We start from the raw sequence: 21,273 nt of genomic DNA on the forward strand, positions 1-21,273 counted from the left end.
ATCCGGTCACTGACCGGTCACGATTTTTTGACCCAGACGACCCCTCAAACGGGTCTCAAACGCTCATGCTAACCGGCACCCCTCATATCCAACCCAAATATGGAACGGATATGGGGCCGCTCGAGCACGACCGCCACGTCGGACTAACGGCCGGGTCCCACGCGGAAACATTCAGAAACCTGGCGGTCCGAATCTCGTCTCCTTCGTCGGACCGGTGTCGCCGCTCCGGCAGGCCGCGTAGTGCCTAGCCCAGCTATTTAAGTCGACCGGCGGCACCAAAACCCTACCATCCACATTTCCCTATGCATGTTTGCCGCCGCCGCCACTTTCCACTCCCCCCCTCCCGTCCGTCTAGTAGCCATGCCCCCGCGCCGCCGGGTGAGAAACGAGCCATTTGTAACGCCGGAGCGCCGACTCGAGCTCCTTGAGCAGATCCGGGCAAGGCACGAAGCCCGGAACGTGGCGGGGCTACCTCCAGATGCAGTGGATCCAGGGAAGGAGGAGGAGGATATGGGGGACGTTGGCGACGCGGATCTGTAGGCTATCCTCGATTCCCTCCGCTCGGACTCGGCTGCAGAGGCCAGACGTCGTTGCCGGCAGGAGATGGAGGCGCAGCAGGCCGCGGAGGAGGCGGAGATGCTCGTCTACATGGATGAGGTCAAGTAGGAGGAGGATGAGCCGGAGCCCTCCTACCCGCCCGTCCAACCGGCGCAAGGCACCGTTATCATGGACATCTCCGATGACCTAGGTTAGCACGTAGTATGTAGTACGTAGAATTTCTTTTGCATGCTTTGTATGAATCTAGGAGCTAAAATATGAAAAATCAGATACAGAATGACTAATTTAAGATGTGATCGGTCCCAGATGCGTGTTTGATGGGCCGGATTTGCAAATTCTGGCTATAGATACTCTTAACATCGCGAATTTAAGAGCGGTACACAGAAACGCTAGCGCCTGCTGCCTCCAAGGCTTGAATGTCTCAAGTGGGTTGAGGCAAAGCCTCGTGCTGGAGATTTTTCAGGGCCATCCTTTTAGCGCCGCAGTTTTTTTCTTTTTGGACAAATTTTTAGCGCCGCAGTTAGTTCTTGCGTCGACGCAACAGAATTTCCCAGGACCAGGCGGGAATCAAGAGAAAAGCAGGATAGCTCGCGCATGCACCTGCACCTGCTGCCCGGCGCCCTATATATAAGCCAGCCGGGGCCATCCCTCTCTTCCTCCGGCGGACGAGCTTGGCTAGACAAGTCAGAGTCTACCACCTAATCAAACGACCTAAAAAGGAGGCCGGGTTATACTTCCATACTCCAACCTAGAGTCAGCCAACATATCGAGTAAAACTCTCCATCGGAAGCAACCAACGAGCGAGCTCGCGGGTTCGCCGGGCATGGGTGGCGCGGCAGACGCCAAGAAGGCGCCCTTCGGCTCGTCGCTCGTGTCGGTGTTCATGCACGCCGACGCGGCGGACGTGGCGCTCATGGTGCTGGGCCTGGTGGGCGCCATCGGCGACGGCATCTCCACGCCGGCGATGCTGCTCATCACCAGCCGCATCTTCAACGACCTCGGCAGCGGCCCCGACCTCCTCCAGGAGTTCAGCTCCAAGATCGACGAGGTACGACTTCAGCATTTCTTTCTGGCCATTGTTCAGCCGGCCGTGGCAGCCATGACGAGATATTGACATGCAATTCCCGTGTTGGAATGAATCCACTCGATCGGCCAGAACGCGCGGAACCTCGTCTTCTTGGCGCTGGGTTGCTGGGTCATGGCGTTCCTAGGTGAGTGAGAATACATTTGGATGCCGTGCCAATGGCGTACATGCAGCCATGCAGTTCTCAATGTGATCGATGCGTGTGCAGAGGGGTACTGCTGGTCGCGGACGGCGGAGCGGCAGGCGTCGCGGATGCGCGCGCGGTACCTGGCGGCGGTGCTCCGGCAGGACGTGGAGTACTTCGACCTAAAGGTGGGGTCGACGGCGGAGGTGATCGCCAGCGTCTCCAACGACAGCCTGGTGGTGCAGGACGTGCTGAGCGAGAAGGTGCCCAACTTCGTCATGAACGCCGCCATGTTCTTCGGCAGCTACGCCGTGGCCTTGGCGCTGCTGTGGCGGCTCACCCTGGTGGCGCTGCCGTCGGTCCTGCTGCTCATCATCCCCGGCTTCATGTACGGCCGCATCCTCATCGGCCTCGCGCGCCGGATCAGGGAGCAGTACACGCGCCCGGGCGCCGTCGCCGAGCAGGCCATCTCCTCGGTGCGCACCGTCTACTCCTTCGCGGCGGAGCGCACCACCATGGCGCACTTCTCGGCGGCGCTCGAGGAGTCGACGCGGCTAGGGATCAAGCAGGGGCTCGCCAAGGGCATCGCCGTCGGCAGCAACGGCATCACCTTCGCCATCTGGGCCTTCAACGTCTGGTACGGCAGCCGCCTCGTCATGTACCACGGCTACCAGGGCGGCACCGTCTTCGCCGCCTCCGCCTCCATCATCCTCGGCGGCCTGTAAGTGGCAATAATCTATCTAGTTTCCGGTCCATTGTCCATGCACGACACATAGCCGCGCGCGCGCCGCCATTAACGACGATCCTTGAAAAACGCGTGCATGCAGGGCACTGGGGTCGGGGCTGTCGAACGTCAAGTACTTCTCGGAGGCGAGCGCGGCGGGGGAGCGGGTGCTGGCGGTGATCCGGCGGGTGCCCAAGATCGACTCGGGCAGCGACACCGGGGAGGAGCTGGCGAACGTGGCCGGCGAGGTGGAGTTCAAGAACGTGGAGTTCTGCTACCCGTCGCGGCCGGAGAGCCCCATCTTCGCCAGCTTCTGCCTGCGCGTGCCGGCGGGTCGCACGGCGGCGCTGGTGGGCAGCAGCGGGTCCGGCAAGTCGACGGTGGTGGCGCTCCTGGAGCGGTTCTACGACCCGTCGGGCGGGGAGGTGGCGCTGGACGGCGTGGACATCCGGCGGCTGCGGCTCAAGTGGCTGCGCACGCAGATGGGGCTGGTGAGCCAGGAGCCGGCGCTGTTCGCCACGTCCATCATGGAGAACATCCTGTTCGGCAAGGAGGACGCGACGCCGGAGGAGGTCACGGCCGCCGCCAAGGCCGCCAACGCGCACAACTTCATCTCCCAGCTGCCGCAGGGCTACGACACACAGGTAACAATCAATTACTACAAACTTTTTTCTTACTCTAGTAGTACCGTGATTCGCAATCCATGGCGAGTCGCTGTCAATTTCATTTTCGTCAACTTTTGTTCCCGTTGCGAAATTCTCCTTATGCGATTCGTCTGAGTTGTTTTCTCTGCGAACTTTCTGCTAACATGTTCGGTGGATTGGAGTACGGAGTCACACAAAATGCGGTAAAAAGGCGAGAATTTTCATCATGTTGTTGTTTCCTTTTCCTTCTCTGTTTGCTCTCTCCATGTGTATTTTTCTCCCAAAAGTCAAGAGCGAGAGCCAATCGATTACTACTAGTGAAAGGAATACGATTCAGATAGTTTTAAAACGTACTATTAAAGGCTAGATTCTAAAGAGAGATCAACAATATACAAATCATAGAGCACCATCCCAAAAAATGGAAGCTCTACTTTGCACTGACATGGACATGCTTAGTTATGGAGTATGTGTATGCAAGAAAAATCTTACTGGAACTGGAAAAGATAAGAATAAGAAGGAATATAGTAGCAACCATAAAGGTGCTTCCATTTTCATACCCCTGCAGCATAGTAGCAACCACAAACGGGGCGGGAATTTTTGGAGCATGGCTCCACGTGCACCCATGAACAGTAAAAAAAGTTTTACAAAATAGTAGTACTGAATTTTGTTGTAACATAGATAGTCGATTGTGAAGTTTCGCTAAGAAATGACATCCATGATAATCCAGAAAAAAATACATTGCTTGATGAATAGTAAGATCCCAATGGTGCGTGTGGAACCATATTCACCTTGATATTTTGCTCAAACTGGCCCAAACTAACCAACAGAATAACTAAACATGCCACAGCGAAATTCTCCTCCTTGTTTAATTGAACAGGACTAGTACTGGTAGGCAGCCGCGGCGTGTGGCCCTGGAATCCCAACTCCTCCCTTTGTGCGTTGCGAGTTGTGCCTTCCTTTTATAGGGGGGGTTCTTAATAAGGCATTTATTGATTGTTTTCTGGAAGAAGCACCCTTTTTTTTTTGAGCGTATGGAAGAAGCACCCTTTGTTTCTAGTGTGGTCACCTTTTTTAAGAACTCCAGCCGCGGGCAGAGAACATGGCCCTTAATTGCCTCTGAAGAAAAGCCCTTACGCCCCCGCAAAAAAAAAGAAGAAGAAGAAAAGCCCTTACGCAATCTGGGATTCGGGGGAGCTGATCATCCTGTCGAGTTCCCAATCCCACCAAAATAAAACACCTCAGTTATCTTGACCAAGTGTAAAGGAAATACTCTCTTATGTCTCAAAATCAAAAAACGTCTTACATTTTTTTTAAAACGGAGGCAAAAGCTTTGCCTCATCTCATTAATAAAGAAGGAGTATAGAACAAAGTCTCAATGAGGGTCATTACTCCTCAACAAATGCGAAAACAAAACGGACTACTCTCACGGCATCAAGGATCCCAAGTGTTTAGCCCCGGCCAGAACCCAATTCCTGGCCTCCACCTTGATGCCCTCTAGCACCGTGGTTGGCATTGAGGATTTCTTTTGGAACACCCTCGCGTTTCTCTCTTTCCAAACCTCCCAAGAGACTAGCATTACAAGCGAAGAGATCGTCTTCCTCCGGTGTCCGCGGCCAAGGATCGTTCTAGTCCACCACTCATGGACCGAAGAGATTCCAACCCAATCGGCGGTGTCGAGCTCCGGCGTGTCAAGCCAACATCTCACCGCATTCCAAATGCGCATGGAGAACCTACACTGGAACATAATGTGTGCCGCCGTCTCCGGCTCCCTTTTGCATAGTTGGCATAAATTGCAATTTGGCCACCCTCGCCGTTGTAGCCGGTCTGCCGTCCAAACCCTGTTCTTGTTGATGAGCCACGCGAAAAACTTGCACTTGGGGGGTGCCCAGTTTCCTCATATCACTTTCTTCATGTTGGTTGCCACCGCCCCTTCGAATTGCACCTTGTAGGCCGAGGCGGACGAATATGTGCCATTGGTCGTGAGGTTCCACTTTATGTCATCGGCCAGGTCATCTCGAAGTTCAACTTGGCTGAGCTTCTCCCAAAGTGTGCAGAACTGTGCAATATGGTCAACTGAAAGCCCATCCTCCATTTTAATCCAGTGCACCCAATTTTGATCCTGCATGGCCTCCTTTACAGATTTATTCTTGTTGGATGAGCTCGCGAACACGAGCGGGGCGATGTCCTTGGGTTTCTTTCCTTCCAGCCACGGTGAGTGCCAGAAATGCGCCATCCGACCATCCCCCACGGTGATAGTAGTCGCCACATAGAAGAGCTCTCTGTCCATGGAGTCGCATGGGTTTCCCAAGCCGACCCATGGTCTATCGGGTTCCTTCCATTCGTACCATAGCCATCTTAGGCGCAAAGCTCTCGCATATAAGTGAAGGTCGAGGACTCCCAAGCCGCCAAGGCTCTTTGGTCTGCACACGGCCTTCCAGTTGACCTTGCATTGCCCGCCAGAGACCGTCTCTGCTCCCGCCCAAAGGAAGGCCCTCTCGAGCTTATTAAGATTGCTCAGAGTACTCTCAGGAAGTTTAATCGCTGTGGCATGGAAAGTGGCCTGGGAGGTGGTCACCGATCTAACCAACTCGGTTCGCCTAGCCGCCGTGATGAACCGGCCCTGCCAAGGAACCAAGCTCCCTGCAGCTTTGTCTACCAAGTGTTGAAGATCAATTTTCCTGAGCCGGTGAATGGACAGCGGGAGGCCGAGGTAGCGCATTGGGAAAGTAGCACGCTTGGCCGGAAAGCACTCAAGAACGGCATCCAGGTCAATGCCGCTGCAACTAATAGGAACCACCGAGCTCTTTTCGAGGTTCGTTGTGAAACCGGTGACTTCGCCAAACCCAGCCAGGATGGAGGTTAATTGCTGGATGTCCTCCTTGAAAGGCGCCACAAATATGGCGGCATCATCGGCATATAGCGAGGAGCACATGCAGGTGGCCCTGCCCCCTATCCGGTGTAGCTTGCCCTGTCTTGTGGCGGTGTCGAGAATGCTCTGGATAGGGTCAATGGCCAGGACAAATAGAAGGGGGGAGAGCGGCTCTCCCTGCCAGAGGCCCACACCGTGCCACATAGGCTCACCCGGAATCCCATTGAGAAGGACTCTGGATGAGGACGACTGCAGCAGGGCGGTGAGCATATCTCTGAACCGTGTCGGGAAACCACGCCGACTGAGAAGGCTGAGCAAGTAGTCCCATCTGACAAAATCAAAAGCCTTTTTTATGTCTAGCTTGAAGAGGAGGGTAGGCTTCTTTAACCGGTGCATCCGCCGAGCAAGGTTGCACATACATAAAATTATCGTGGATGCTTCTGGACTTGATGAAGGCGCTCTGGCTATGGATATCAGAGTGTGCATGAATGGTGCTAACCGAGTTGCCATCATCTTGGCCACAATCTTAGCCACCGCATGGATGAGGCTGATTGGTCTGAAGTCAGAGATGCTCTCCGCCCCATCTTTCTTGGGAAGGAGAACTACGTTAGCCGTATTCACCCATTGGAAGTGCTCAGAACGTAGGTCGGCAAAACTATTGACCACAGCCATGATGTCCGCCTTAATGACCTCCCAAGAAGCCTTGAAAAAGGCCCCCGTAAAGCCATCCGGCCCCGGGGCTTTATCCTTGGGCATGTCTCCTATGGCGTCAAGGGCCTCATGCTCGCTGAACGGTTCATCCAGGCTGGACATATCACACTGATTGAAGTTTATGTTGTTCCAATTAAGGTCGCTATGCGGTCGAGGCTTCTTTTGCAGCATAGTGGAGAAGTGGTCATGAACCACCTTCTCCTTCTCCTTGTGCGTGCAAGCCCAAAGAGCCCCCACCCGCAGCCTGCGGATGAAATTCTTCCTCCTCCGTGCGTTCACTTTAATGTGGAAGAACTTTGTGTTGGCGTCACCCTCCTTCAGGTTCCTGATCCTCGAGGCTTGCCTCTTCCTTGCCCTCTCCAGAATCGCATAGCCAATGACTCTCCTCTTGAGCCTCATCCTCAAATCCCATTCCTCCGGAGAAAGAGGCCTTAGATCCATGGCCATGTCAAGCCCGAGGATAACCTCCAAAGCCATCGTGAGCTGTAGCTTTGCACTAGAAAAGAAACTATTGCTCCATCTTCGCAGCGCGACGCCGAGCCGACGAAGCTTTTCGGCAAGTATTCGGCAAGGCTCAGTGTGCTTGGTAGGCTTTCCCCACACCTCCGCAACAACCTGACCAAAGCCCGGCAACTTAATCCAGAAATTCTCAAATCTGAAAATCTGGAGCTTCTTTGGCCCATATTCGCTAGCTAGGATGAGTGGGCAATGATCAGAGAGAGAAGTTGCCATGGCGGAGAGGGCGTGGGAACTGAACTGGATATCCCAGTCGGAGTTGCAGAAAAAAGTATCGAGCTTGCACAACGTAGGATCAAGCCTCTCGTTGCTCCACGTAAATTTACGATTTTGCAAATGTATCTCCTTTAGCTCACAGGCATTCAGGGCGTTGCGGAAGCGATTTATGCGTGAGATATTTGCGTTCCTCTTGTTTTTGTCCCACGCCTTATATATCTGGTTGAAATCCCCGTTTGCAAGCCATAAGGTGCCAGTTGCAGGTTTCTGGGCTAGCAACTCCGCGAAAAAATCATCTTTTCTTCTACTGTCCGTCGGGCCATACACTTTGGTCAGCTTGAAAGAGATGTCGGAGTTGAGGAGCGTGATCATGGCCGATAGGTAGAACTCCCCCACGGCGATGTCAGAGGCGCTGATGGTATCTTCGTTCCAAAGCAAGATTATTCCTCCCCTAGTACCCAAAGCTGGCAAAAAAGCGAAGCCTTTCAGCCTATATCCACCAAGATAGGCCGATGTGGCCGCGTCCAGGGCAGCTAACTTGGACTCCTGAATGCACAGCAGGTTGCAGCGGGATGCGAAGATGGCCTCATGCACGGTAGTTCTGCGATCCGGACAATTTAGTCCTTGCACATTCCAACTGATAATGCTTAGGTTGTGTTCACTCATCTAGACAATTTTGACATCAGAGAGACCGTGGCAAAGAACCACTTCATTACATCAAGGCATACAGCCGGTTGCAAGTACAGGAACGGACACAACCATACATGAGGAACAACAGCCATCGAACAGGGATTGGCTTCACACAGAAAAGAGAACTTGGACTGGACTAACATCTCGAACTAAAAGGATTCAAACATGACTACTACCAGGCGGACAATCAAACAGTAGCAGTGTCGTCTAGCTGCACAGCCTCCTCGTGGTCCAGCCCCTCTGCTCCACCATGCTCCAGAAAGGGCGTCTTCTACGGTTGTTGCAAGATCACAATCCAGACGAAATAGTGCACGGAGTGCCCCGACAGCAATGGGAGGTAGCTGTCCTCAAAACAGCTCAGGGAACTTGGAGATGGCCTCTTCAGTGATCTGGTTTCCTTCGTGCGTGATCCCCACACGTTGGCACAGAATCTTTTGAGCCATTTGAGCCACTGGTGTTCCTCTGTTTTTTGCCTTTAGCCGGGCGCTGCGCCTGCTCAGCGAGAACCCCAGCGCCAAAGTCTTGCGCCTAGCTGCGTGGTCCGCCGTCTTGGTGGGTTGCGGCGTAGGGAGCAAGGGGGCCTCCCTCTGCACAAACAAGGGTGTGGAGATGGCATCTTCAGGGCTCGGTGACCCCAATGGGGTGGCAAGGATTGGTGATGTCTCTGAAGGCTCGTTCGCCGTAAAAGGCATAGTAGAGCAGTTGGCCTGGCCTGGAAAAGTGTTTGGCACATGCAGCGACGTCCTGGGCGACCTAGCAGCAGCCTCTAGCGCTGCTGCACACCTGGCTCCCCCTTGCAGAGAAGCCTCGCGCGTGAGCAGCTCTCAGCTGGGCCACCTCCGGTTCAGCAGCAGCTCGTGCCCCAACCGAAGTAGTCCTGGACGGCGTAGCCGGGAGCGCCGACGGTATACGACGACGGGGTGACCACGGCCGTGGAGTGGACACCCAGGCATCCCGCAACCGCCCTCTTAAGGCGCCAGGCGAGGGCAGCAACAAGTGAGCGGCGCTTGTCAGGTGTCCTCGCCACGGTTCTGGAACTGCAACGTCTTGTGGAGACTGGTGACATGGCCCGACGACGGCGTCCCGAGGCAGGGATGACTGCACCTTCGGGCAACAGCTGCACCTTGGATAGGTCGATCCTTCGGCCGCCCTCCTCATGCCGACGCCCATCGCGGCGGTAGTCCCGCCGGTCCTCGTGGCGCCCATCCTCCGCCCGCCTATCCGCAGCCCGCGACCGCGCCAGGAGGCAGGACGGTCGTCTCGGCGCCCGCGGCGATCTTCCTCTCGGCTCCGGTCCTCGTCGCCGCGGCGGTCTCTGCCATCATCATCACGCCGCCGACCACCACCTCCATTGCTGGGCGGCCGATGCCCCCGGTCGCGCAGCGCGGCCTCGCCGTCGACGATCCCGTGCACCTAGTCATAGCGGTCGGAGCTGCGTGGCCTCGACGGGATGGACCCGTCCTCGTACGGGGTGAAGTCTTCTAGCCTGTCCAGATGGACTATGACCCTGTAGGTGAGCCCTTTGCGCCTGCCCATGGACGATGTAGACACAACGACCTCGCTGCCGACGATGGTCACCCACATGACCTTAGGGATAGTGGAGGGGTTGACGCACCATGCCCAGAGGTCCAAAGTGGTCGCGTCCACCTTCTGCAGTGTGGCAATGTCGAAGTAGTGGAGGATGCACGAGCTGCCGATGATCTTGCCGACCGCCTCCTCCGACCATGCCTGCAACGGCACCTCCTCAAGGCACAAGTGGACATGGTGGTGGAAGGACGCAGCATCTGCCCTGGTCAGCGGCCTCCAGTTGGCCGCATGGATGTCAAGGTCCCCATGAGAGAACCTGCCTGGTGCCGCCGTCAGCAAATCCCGGTGATGCGGGAAGGTGAACTTGACGAAAAAATCCTCCGGGTGGTGGGGGACGACCGTGATGTCCGCCTTTGGCACCCTGGTGTAGCGGTGGATCGCCTCCTCCATGGTGGCCGCGTTGATCCGCGGGCGGTTGCCGCCGAGCCAGACCAGAGCAGCAACGTTGGCGAGCGCCGCCGCCTGCGCGTCCATGTCTGGCGTGGACGCCATGACGACAAACCCCCTCCGCGGGACGCGAGGCCGACTCACCCAGTCGTGGCATGGCAGCCGGCACCAGGGGGCGCGGGCGAGGTGGAAAGGGCACAGTGGGAGCGCGTCGAGCGCGAAGCTGCTGCAGCCTGGTGGAACACTCTCGGAGCCGGTGGCCTTGCCTGTTGCAATAGTCGCAGACAATGGGATCCCTGCAGTCCACGGATATATGCCCGCGTTGCTTGCAACGATGGCACTTGCGTTTATGAGGCTTCACCGCCCTTCTGTCTCTCCATGAAGTCGCTCGATTCCCGGTGCCAGATGACGAGACGGCCGCGCGGTGCGGCTGCCCCCTCTGACCACAGATGCCTTGATGGCGCCACCAATGCGCCGGGCACACCACCTGCCACTGGTGTGCGTTGTTGTCTGAATAGGAGTTGGAAGGGCGACCGGCGAGGGATGCCCATGACTGCACAGGCGCGGGCGCAGCTGGCCGAGGATCAGCAGCATGAATGCACCCAGCAGACGGATACGCATCAGAAGCTTCATTGAATGGTGGCGCAGTTGCACATCCCCGGCCCGCATCAATGCAGCTGGAGGAGATCTCGAAGCTCACGCGCTTGGGCCCCGAGACGCCCCGCGCTCCGCCCATAGCCGCGGCCCCGTGCTCAGGCGACTCCGGGACGACCGATGAGCCCGAGCGAAGCACCCGACGCGGTGACAGATCTGGATCCCACGCTGGATCCCGCGGTGGAGGGGGAGGGGGCGTGGGGAACCCGAGAGGGCGCCACAGGGAGGGAGTGGAGGCGGGGTCCACCTGGACCGACACTGCCTGGATTTTGGTGGCTGTGGCCGCCGGAGCGGACGGACGCAGGTGGGTGGCTGTGGTCGCCGGAGCGGGTTCGCACAGGGGGGGGGGGGGGCATGTTAGACTGCCCTTACGTTGATACGTCTTACATTTTGAGACAGAGGGAGCACTAAAGTCGTCTGAAAAAGAAACCAGTTCAATCAAATTTCCCTCAACCGTCCGATCAATATCCCACAGGCCAGAGTCATGTTCTTCCTCCTCCTGCGTCTGCCCGTAGACTCACCCTTCGACGCCGGATGAACTGTCGGCTCCCGCTACTCTTCGGCGCCGCATCCCCGTCTCACCCTCGGAGCTCCGCGGATTCACTGGCGCCTGAATGTTTTTCGGACGCCTAAAGAATAAGCAAGCGCGCAATAAGTATCATTATATGCCATCACATAGAAAGTGATCCTCTCAGTATCCAGTCTCCATAAATGTTGCCCTTCCTGCACCAAGTTCCAAATGGGGGACTCAGTTGAACCAAGTCAGCAGAATGGAAGCGATGCCATAATATTGGGTACAAATGTAGGTGTATGGATGGAGACTTGCAGTGTGACAAGTGTACCCTTGGAGCGCCCTCAAGGATCCCAAGACTGGAGATGCATGCGCATATGCACAAAATTTTAACACCAAGTCAGGCACCGGAAGCCACCAAATCATCCTGCAACAAAAGAGTTCATTACATACTGAAGTTATTTAAAATTAAAGCTGATAAACATATGAACACCTGAGGACACAGTCAGGCGCTGGAAGTCTGCAAGCTAATGAACAAGAAATCCCGCAAACTAAGGTGCATCATCAGACAAAACAAAAACAGAAACAAAAAGCTCTAAGCAACGATTTACTCCCTCCGTCCCAAAATCAGTGTCGTTGTTTTAGTTTAAATCGAACAAATTTGAAGTAAAACCACGACATTTATTTTGGGATGGAGGGAGCACAAAACATCACACTGCGGCACATTGCTCTGGGATGAAGGAGAGTGGCCGCCGAGAGTGGCCGCCTCGTGGTGCGTGGGCGTAAAGTGCATTATCCGTCACCAGTTCAACTTCAGCATACAGTTCAGCCACCCTTGCCACCAGTTCAGTTTCGCTTCAGCATACAGTTCTTCTCCACTTAGTTCTTCTCCAGCAGACCTGACCTGCCACACATCATGCGTCCACTTCTGGGCAACAACAAATCAGTGCATTATGATATCTCCATCGTTTTCATTACCGAAAGAATATTGTACCAGATGTCTTCCAAAATACCCGTACTGCATGGCAGCATGAGTTCTAGATGGCAGCATAAGCTTAATTATAAGCTAAGGTCAAATATTAGGATCCAGCATAAATTGCCCTATAAATTTCATCTTTTTTTCCCTGTTAGCTCAAAGTGTCGGTACTATTACTTCTAAGGCTGCTACAACACCACTTCACGGTAATTCAGTTCGAGTGGAGATGGCATGGAAATTCAAAGCACTCGCTTGGCAGTTTCGAATATGGCCAATGGCGGGGGCTAGGAATCATAGAGTGGTGAAACCCAAGTGGAAAAGGGAGGCCTCCATGTCCATGGTCGGTGGGCACTGGCAAGCAGCTAGGAGGCCTTTTTGCAAATCTAGTAACCAGAAAAGGCTTGCCAGCCAACAGTTATGGTGTTCCAACTTTCCCAGCAAACAGGATTTTCACCCTGGTCCTGTCATGCACTGAATATTTTTGACAGCAATATGTTAGGCAGAGATCTGACAGAAGGAAGTGCCTGTGCGCCGTGCGTGCGTACGTGTCGTGCCATGGCTGGTTCCGAAAGGCAACTTTAATCGACCAAAAAATCAAAAACGATTCAGAAAAAGCATCACTGATCTGGTCCGCTGCGGCCGGTCACTGCAAACTCTCACTCAGCGTTAAAGGGAAAAGGGTGTGTCTTTTTCCAGCCGCTGTGCTGTTCCAACATAGGTATTCTTCAAGATGCAGCCCCCAGCTAATAATGAGAGATCCCCTGATGATTCGAACTCCAAGTGGCATGCATGTAAACCTCAAAAGTTCATTCATGGCCAGAAACCCCACCACTACCATTTCTACTGTGTGCAAACCTGCCGCGGGGCGCATAAAATTAGGACGCACTAGATTTTGATGTGGGCGAACCAGCTAACACAATGACCTGATAGGCACTAAAAATACTACCCTCCCTGTCCCTGTTGAGTATCTGCCAGTTCGTATCCACCTACTGAACTTCCATTCCCATTGTTCAAGTACTATGAAAAGATCACACACAGTAAAGTGTCCTATGAAAATAATAGGCACCTTAATCTTTCCACTGTACTGCCTTCAGGGTGTTTATCAGTTTGATTCGGAACCACTATTCCGGCAATGGATCGATCAACTAACATGGAAGGATAAGATGAATTAGTTCTGAGAATGAAAAAATGAATCAGATATTGTATAAACACATACTTGGATCAACTTTCAGGGACTATCATTGTCCATGATGAATTGACGCCATACGGTTAAATAATGAGCCGAAATATTGATGGAACAAGCAGGATCTCATACTTGAAATGACACTGCTATATTCCTCTGATGCTGATGCTTCCAAGCGTTTCTAGGTCTCCAGAACAAAGATTTCCTGCCTATAATTTATTTATCAACTAAAGTTGCTGTTTTATTCCCTGCAACGCGTTTGACTACCATTGACAGCTTATGTGTTCAATTTTCTGGGCACGGTATGCAGGGAGGGTAAATTTACATATATGGATGAATATGATAACCCATTTAAGGATTACAATTGTTAGCTCATCAAGAAACTAGTTCATCTTAAGCTATTGATACTTTCCAATTTTTCCTTCTTATGTGAAGTTGTGAACTGAAGTTGTGGTTCATACTCTGACAGTCTGATATTAACCGCACTTGAAATAAAAACAGGTGGGTGAGCGTGGTGTCCAGATGTCTGGAGGGCAGAAGCAGAGGATTGCTATTGCCAGAGCAATCCTGAAGTCACCCAAGATCCTCCTCCTTGATGAAGCCACCAGTGCACTGGATACTGAGTCAGAGCGTGTCGTACAGGAGGCACTCGACCTGGCCTCCGTGGGCCGGACGACTATCGTCGTTGCACATCGCCTCTCCACTATCCGCAATGCTGACATGATTGCTGTCATGCAGTACGGCGAGGTCAAGGAGCTGGGCTCCCATGAAGAGCTCATCGCCGATGAGAATGGCCTCTACTCATCTCTAGTTCGCCTTCAGCAGACTAGAGAATCGAATGAGGTTGATGAGGTCAGTGGAGCCGGCAGCACTTCCGCCCTGGGGCAGTCCAGCAGCCACAGCATGAGCAGGAGATTCTCCGCGGCTAGCAGGTCAAGCTCAGCCCGGTCACTGGGTGATGCAGGCGATGCCGACAACACTGAGGATCCAAAGCTTCCTCTGCCGTCCTTCAGAAGGCTGCTTATGCTCAATGCGCCAGAGTGGAGGCAGGCGCTTATGGGAGGCTTCAGTGCAATTGTGTTTGGAGGCATCCAGCCTGCTTATGCATACGCGATGGGAAGCATGATCTCAGTCTACTTCTTGACCGATCACGGCGAGATCAGGGACAAAACAAGGACCTACGCTCTCATCTTTGTTGCCCTTGCAGTGCTCTCGTTCTTGATCAACATTGGACAGCATTACAACTTCGGTGCCATGGGAGAATACCTCACCAAGAGGATCAGGGAACAGATGCTAACAAAAATCCTCACTTTCGAGATCGGATGGTTTGACCGCGATGAGAACTCCAGCGGTGCCATATGCTCACAGCTTGCCAAGGACGCTAACGTGGTAAGTACTAGACAGAAATTAAGCATGTTGATACTTCAATGGAAATTCATCTAACCTTGCATAATGATTTTGTGTTTTGTTACAGGTGAGGTCTCTAGTGGGTGACCGAATGGCGCTGGTGATCCAAACAGTTTCTGCGGTGCTTATTGCTTGCACCATGGGTCTGGTCATTGCCTGGCGCCTGGCCCTTGTCATGATAGCAGTGCAGCCTCTCATCATTGTCTGCTTCTATGCTCGCCGTGTCTTACTCAAGAGCATGTCCAAGAAATCAATACAGGCACAATCTGAAAGTAGCAAGCTAGCTGCTGAGGCTGTCTCCAATCTCCGTACCATCACGGCCTTCTCATCCCAGGACCGCATCTTAGGCCTCTTCAACCAAGCACAGAACGGCCCACGGAAGGAAAGCATCCGGCAGTCGTGGATTGCAGGCCTTGGCCTTGGCACTTCCATGAGCTTGATGACATGCACATGGGCCCTGGACTTCTGGTTTGGTGGCCGGCTCATAGCTCAGCACCACATTACTGCCAAGGCACTCTTCCAGACCTTCATGATTCTAGTAAGCACAGGGCGTGTGATTGCTGATGCAGGTAGCATGACAACAGACCTAGCTAAGGGTGCTGATGCAATCGCCTCGGTGTTTGCTGTTCTCGACCGGGTAACAGAAATCGACCCTGACAACCCTGAAGGATACAAGCCAGAGAAGCTCAAAGGCGAAGTGGACATCAGAGGAGTCGACTTTGCATACCCGTCAAGGCCAGATGTGATCATCTTCAAAGGATTCTCATTAAGCATCCAATCAGGCAAGTCAACAGCCCTGGTTGGGCAAAGTGGCTCTGGCAAGTCGACCATCATTGGGCTTATAGAGCGATTCTATGACCCGGTGAGGGGAATGGTAAAAATTGATGGCAGAGACATCAAAACATATAATCTTCGAGCCCTGCGGCGGCACATTGGACTGGTCAGCCAGGAGCCAACGCTATTTGCCGGCACAATCAGAGAAAACATTGTGTATGGCACAGAAACAGCAAGTGAGGCAGAAATTGAGAATGCAGCAAGGTCCGCCAATGCACATGACTTCATCAGCAACCTCAAGGATGGATATGACACATGGTGTGGCGAGAGAGGTGTTCAGCTGTCAGGAGGGCAGAAGCAGCGCATTGCAATTGCCCGTGCCATCCTGAAGAACCCGGCCATCTTGCTACTAGATGAGGCTACCAGTGCACTGGACAGCCAGTCCGAAAAGGTGGTACAGGAGGCACTGGAGAGAGTGATGGTTGGCAGGACAAGTGTGGTGGTGGCACACAGGCTCAGCACAATCCAAAACTGTGACCTGATCACTGTGCTCGACAAAGGAATTGTTGTGGAGAAGGGCACACACTCATCCCTCATGTCAAAGGGTCCCTCTGGAACATATTATAGCTTGGTTAGTTTGCAACAAGGAGGCAACCAGAACTAAAGTATTTCCATGACAATAGAGCACTCGTATTTGAATTAGAACTGTAAGCAAGGATGGCGATCAGATCATTTAAACTTTCGGCGACAATGGGCTATTTTTCCTCCTGTTGCACTATCAGTATATAGAAGTGTGCCAAGCTTGTAGTTTATTCATATAACTGCTGGATATGTATTGCAGTGATGCAAAGGTCAAGAAATCTTAGATAAGCAGTATAGTAGGTTTCTAGGTTGTATCTGTATTTATTTTTCTGTCTCCTAATAATTATTCAAAACCACTATACTTATTCACAACACGGATTTGTAACGGCATGAGCTAAGTTTCACAATTCAAAAGTAGGAACAAACATTAATTAAAGTTTTATATCTTTGACCCAGATGTGGATTGACAACGAACACAAGGAAACAAATAAATGAGGTCTACAATCCATAGAGCGGTAATAATACGACAAAGTCATAAGAACAGATAAGAGACAAAGTATGTGGTTGCAATTTTTCTATGTTAGTATCAAAATGTTAAAAGACCAGCAATTTTTATGAGATGTGAGCATGAGCAGATCTAGTGCGTAGTCTATGGGAGGTATCCCCACTCCCTCCCCCAAATAATTTGCAAAACTCACTAGTTCATATACATGTTGTATGTCAAATTTAGAGTACAAACCACTAATGTCATTGACGATTTCACAGCACACAAATACCAGCTTTATTTGGACAATTGACTTGATGAAATACAACACTATTGTTAATTTTAAATAGATTATTAATGTCACTTTTACTAACATAACCCTGCCACTTCTTGTATCAACACTTGTTTATCTGCTACTCTGTTGTACCTAGCTAGTTGGGGTTATATCAGATACATTAGAGCCAGTTACTTCTCTTGGATCTTGCTTTAAGTATTGCAATCATCCAATTCTAAGACCATTGTTGGACAGGTGGGCAGAATAGAGCAAGAACTTTGAGGAGTACTTTGAAGGGCTGGAATTTAATTATGAGTGTTTCTTAAAAAAAACAGTATCCATAGATACAGTGAGGTAAATGGTCTAGATTTGACTAATTTTAATCTGAGAAAGCAGTTGAGTGAACAGTGCATCAGGAAAGAGGAGCGGGTCAAGTGGTTTCAGAGGGCTAAGATGACTGAGTTTCTTAAAGGGGATTCTCTCACTTCCTATTTTATTTCTAAAGCTAGTGGTAAGAAAAGGAAAAACAAGATTTACTACAAACCTCCAAAACTTATATAATCACTGAACATCAGATTGCATATATAATTGAGCATCACATTGCATTATATAATTGAGCATCACATGTATATTTCTTTGCATCAGGAAGAGGTGGTTGTACAGGGCGGTGAGGAGATTTTGATATGCTACTAATTTCTTGAAAAATTGTTTGGCCTTGTAGAAGATAGTGTGCATATATCTATACAGGTTCCTTTGGAAAATGTTCTAGAGGATTGTGATAGAGCTAAATTACATGCACCTTTTACTGTAGAGGAGGTTAACAATGCTACTTTTCAAATGAAACGTAATAAGACTCCTGGCCTAGATGGTTTCACAATAGAGTTTTATCAGCACTATTGGCCTTTGATTAGTAAAGGTATTATGAGTTTGTTTGACGGTTTTTATCTAGGTAAATTACGTCTTGCTTGTCTTAATTAGAAGATGCTCTAAGACCATTTAGCAGAAATATCAAATATCAAAATAGAAGTAAAGATTACTAATTTGGTCTTGTGAGCAACCATGTTATTTTGGTTTGATGCTATTTAGTATCCCCAGTTCCCATCTTGTAATGGCTAACTTTGGGTCTTGGCTTTTTTATGGAGGGCCTAGGTCACCAAGATAGTAGTAGCTTTCTGTATTTGTATTCTGTCTGCTCTAGGATAGTAGTTATGGGTGGGCACAACATCTGCAGTTTCGTCTAGAAAGTCTAACTCGTGGAAAGCTTGCAAATTCCCTGAAGTTAAGCAGGCCCAAAGTTTCACGAACAAGTGAGCTATTAGCAGCTAAGCTAAGGTTCGGTCAAACTGCGGCCACCACTATCTTTCACCACTGCTTAGGTTTTGCTGATGGAATAAATAATAAACTAGAGCAGACATGCTCGCTTTCTCTCTATTTTGGGATACATGTGACATTTTATTTTCAAAACGCTATTTTGAATATAGCACGCTATAACTTGTATAGCATTTGGAGAAGGGCTACGCTATTTTTGGTAGAACTCTATTTTTTACATTGGTTCATATGCATATTGTACGTCAAATTTAGCCTAGCCCACCAACACCTCAACAAACAACACACCAGTAATGTCATTGCAGATTCAACAAGATTAGTTTCCAACCAGGTAACATTATTAATGACATAGGAGTAGAAGAGATGATAGGCTCAAAATTTTAAGAAAAAATCTTGTGATCTTTCTATTAAACTTATGGAGATTATAGAGTTAACTTCCAAAATGTTAATTGTCAAGCCATATACAATTTGGCTTCGATATCACTTCAGCACTGGCACCTATTTCAAACCATTATCATTTAACACATACATATCTGAACTATTCGGAGTTTTATAACACGCGTCTGAACTATTTTGTGAGCGCAAAAGGCATTCACGGTCCCTTGGCTGAATTTGGTGCTTCGACTCAGAATGTACCTTTGACTTTACAGACTCCGTAAACCCGCTGAATTGTGCTAGCCAACGTTTTCCAAACAAAAAAACATGTGCGTGTGAAAAATGGCCCCTGTGTACTAAGTAAAATCCTAAATCCGCCATTCAAACCAAGGAGTGAAACCCTCTTGAGCCATGACTAATCAAGGCAGTTTTAGCCCACAGTCCGAACCCTACGACGAGCATTTGATAACTCTACCAGGCAACATCAGCAGGTGCGAGTAGAATTGGTGGTGGCATCGGTTTGATTCACCTTGTGGCAGTGGGGGCGAGGTGGATAGGTCTCTCGTGGTGGCGCCGGAGAGGCCTTCGGGCGTCATCCCGTCTGAAGGAGCGGAGCGCGGGCGATGCGCTGCGGCGGCGGGGCCGAGCAAGCGGGGTCGGGATTGGCGCGCGGCACACAGTTTTGGGGGAGGTGTTCTTTTTTTTTTGGAGAAATTCTTGGGGGAGGTGTTGGGAAGCTTGCAATGTCGTGCCGCTCGGGGTGATAGTGGACGGTGCCGGCGGGGAGCGGGCGCCGGCAAGGCGTGTTGCTGCGCGGCGAGGACGACGGAGGCTCTTTTTTTTCTTTAGAATTACGGCGGAGGCTAATGGGAATACCCCTATTTGACGCACGTTGTGTCAAATTGTCGGCCTTTCGCACACACTGCCGATCGAGCAATGACTTGGGCCGGCCCATTTAACGTGTTGCAGCATATCCGGTTGTGGGAACCTTCTAGAGCTTCCCAGCCGGGTTTTCTGGTTTTGGAAACCTTCTAGAAGGTTCCCTGCAACGGTTTTTTCTGTTTCTCTTTGGTTTTTCGTTTTTCTGTTTTTTATTTCTTTCTTCTTTTATTTTAATTTTTCTGTTTTTTTCTTTTTTTTATTTTCAACTTTTTTTCCTTTCTCAAGTCAATATTTCCTTTGTTCCAACCATTTAAATTTTGTTCGGGTTTTAAAAATATGTTCCAATGTTTAAAATATGTTCACAAATTCAAAAAAAATTGAATTCCAAAAAATGTATAGGAATTTGAAATAATGTTCATGTATCTCAAAATTTTGTTCAGAAACTTAAAAACGTTCATTTTTTCAAAAAACTTCCGGAATTGCAAAAAATGTTCGCGGTTGCAAATTTTGGTCTGAAATTAAAAAATGTTTGAGTTTGAAAAAGTGTTCAGGAATTTCAAAAAATGTTTGTGCTTTCAAATTTTTGTTAGATATTTCCTAAAGTTCCGTTTTCAAAAAAATCACAAATTCAAAAAATATTAGCCGTTTCAATTTTTGTTCGTAATTTCATGAAATGTTCCATTTCAAATATGTATTCCAAAATTCAACAAATGTTTGTGGTTTAAAAATCTGTTCGGAATTTCATAATTTGTTCAGAACTTCAGAAGATGTTTCACGTTTTTTATAAAAATTTGCAGTTTCAAACTTTTTTCGTAATTTCATGAAATGTTTCATTTTCAAATATTTGTTCAAATATTCAAAAAATGTTCGTGGTTTAAAATTTTGTTCACAACTTCAAAAAATGCTTCACGTTTTTCAAAAATATTTTCTGCAGTCTCATTTTTTGTTCACATATGAAAAAAAATGTTCTTGACTATGAAAATGTTCAGAAATTCTAAAAATGAATTGCACTTTTTCGAAATATAGACCATTTTTCTGGATTTTTTAACAAATTTTAGGTTCAAGAACATTTTTTGGAATTTCGAACAAAAAAGTCAAAAAACAAAAATAGAAAAGGAAGAATTTCTGGATCTACGTTTTATTGTTCTTATAGTCTTTGCGCTGGCAAGTAATCACTAGTTCTCATCTACTACCCCTACTAGTAAGCTTGCACGTGCAATGCATGTCTTTTTCGAGTTTAAAATTTGAATATGAACATGTTTAAACTTCAATCCACATATATCTAATTTAAATTCCTTGCATATATTATGCCAGTTTAAATCAAGGTAAGATCCAGACTTCGCAAATTGCGAACTTGCCTAAAGCTTATATTGAAATTAAACCCATTGACGTAAATTTCTTTCCTGATGAGTCAATGCATACCTATTTAATTTCATATGCTCATAGGTGGATACAAGATCAACATCAAAGGCAATCCACCCCTTACTGGTCTTACACACACACATGAGCTCTCAAAATTCTGGATTTCACTATCATCTATCATATCACTACAATCTAAACACCATGAAGAAAGAGATAATGCCAAGGCAGCAATTATTTGTATCTTGCATGGCTTCGGTCCTTACAAGGCTACTTCCTTTCAGCTCGAGTCCATGGGTGCTAAGTCAACCAATTCATCAAGCAGAACCTGCATTTCCATGTGCTTCCACAAAATGCAAAGCAAACTTAGCGGTGG

At 49.8% G+C, this 21,273-nt stretch overlaps 1 protein-coding gene across 1 annotated transcript; it reads left to right on the top strand.

Moving 5' to 3' along the window:
• The first annotated feature begins 1,218 nt into the window (after positions 1-1,218).
• LOC123127207 (putative multidrug resistance protein) lies at positions 1,219-16,566 on the top strand. The gene is made up of 6 exons (XM_044546785.1): positions 1,219-1,606; positions 1,715-1,769; positions 1,851-2,487; positions 2,594-3,134; positions 13,936-14,823; positions 14,909-16,566. The coding sequence occupies exons 1-6, from the start codon at positions 1,382-1,384 to the stop codon at positions 16,277-16,279; spliced, it is 3,717 nt and encodes a 1,238-aa protein (XP_044402720.1). The 5' UTR covers positions 1,219-1,381; the 3' UTR covers positions 16,280-16,566.
• The last annotated feature ends 4,707 nt before the right edge of the window (positions 16,567-21,273 follow it).

This window comes from Triticum aestivum, chromosome 6A (genome assembly GCF_018294505.1).
Source record: "Triticum aestivum cultivar Chinese Spring chromosome 6A, IWGSC CS RefSeq v2.1, whole genome shotgun sequence".
Lineage (NCBI taxonomy): Eukaryota > Viridiplantae > Streptophyta > Magnoliopsida > Poales > Poaceae > Triticum > Triticum aestivum.

Excerpts from the sequence above, each read along its gene's own strand:
- LOC123127207 (XM_044546785.1), top strand. The coding sequence starts at position 1,382 with ATGGGTGGCGCGGCAGACGCCAAGAAGGCGCCCTTCGGCTCGTCGCTC. Across the intron at positions 2,488-2,593 it reads TCCATCATCCTCGGCGGCCT|GGCACTGGGGTCGGGGCTGT; the intron begins GTAAGTGGCAAT and ends GCGTGCATGCAG. Across the intron at positions 14,824-14,908 it reads TTGCCAAGGACGCTAACGTG|GTGAGGTCTCTAGTGGGTGA; the intron begins GTAAGTACTAGA and ends GTTTTGTTACAG.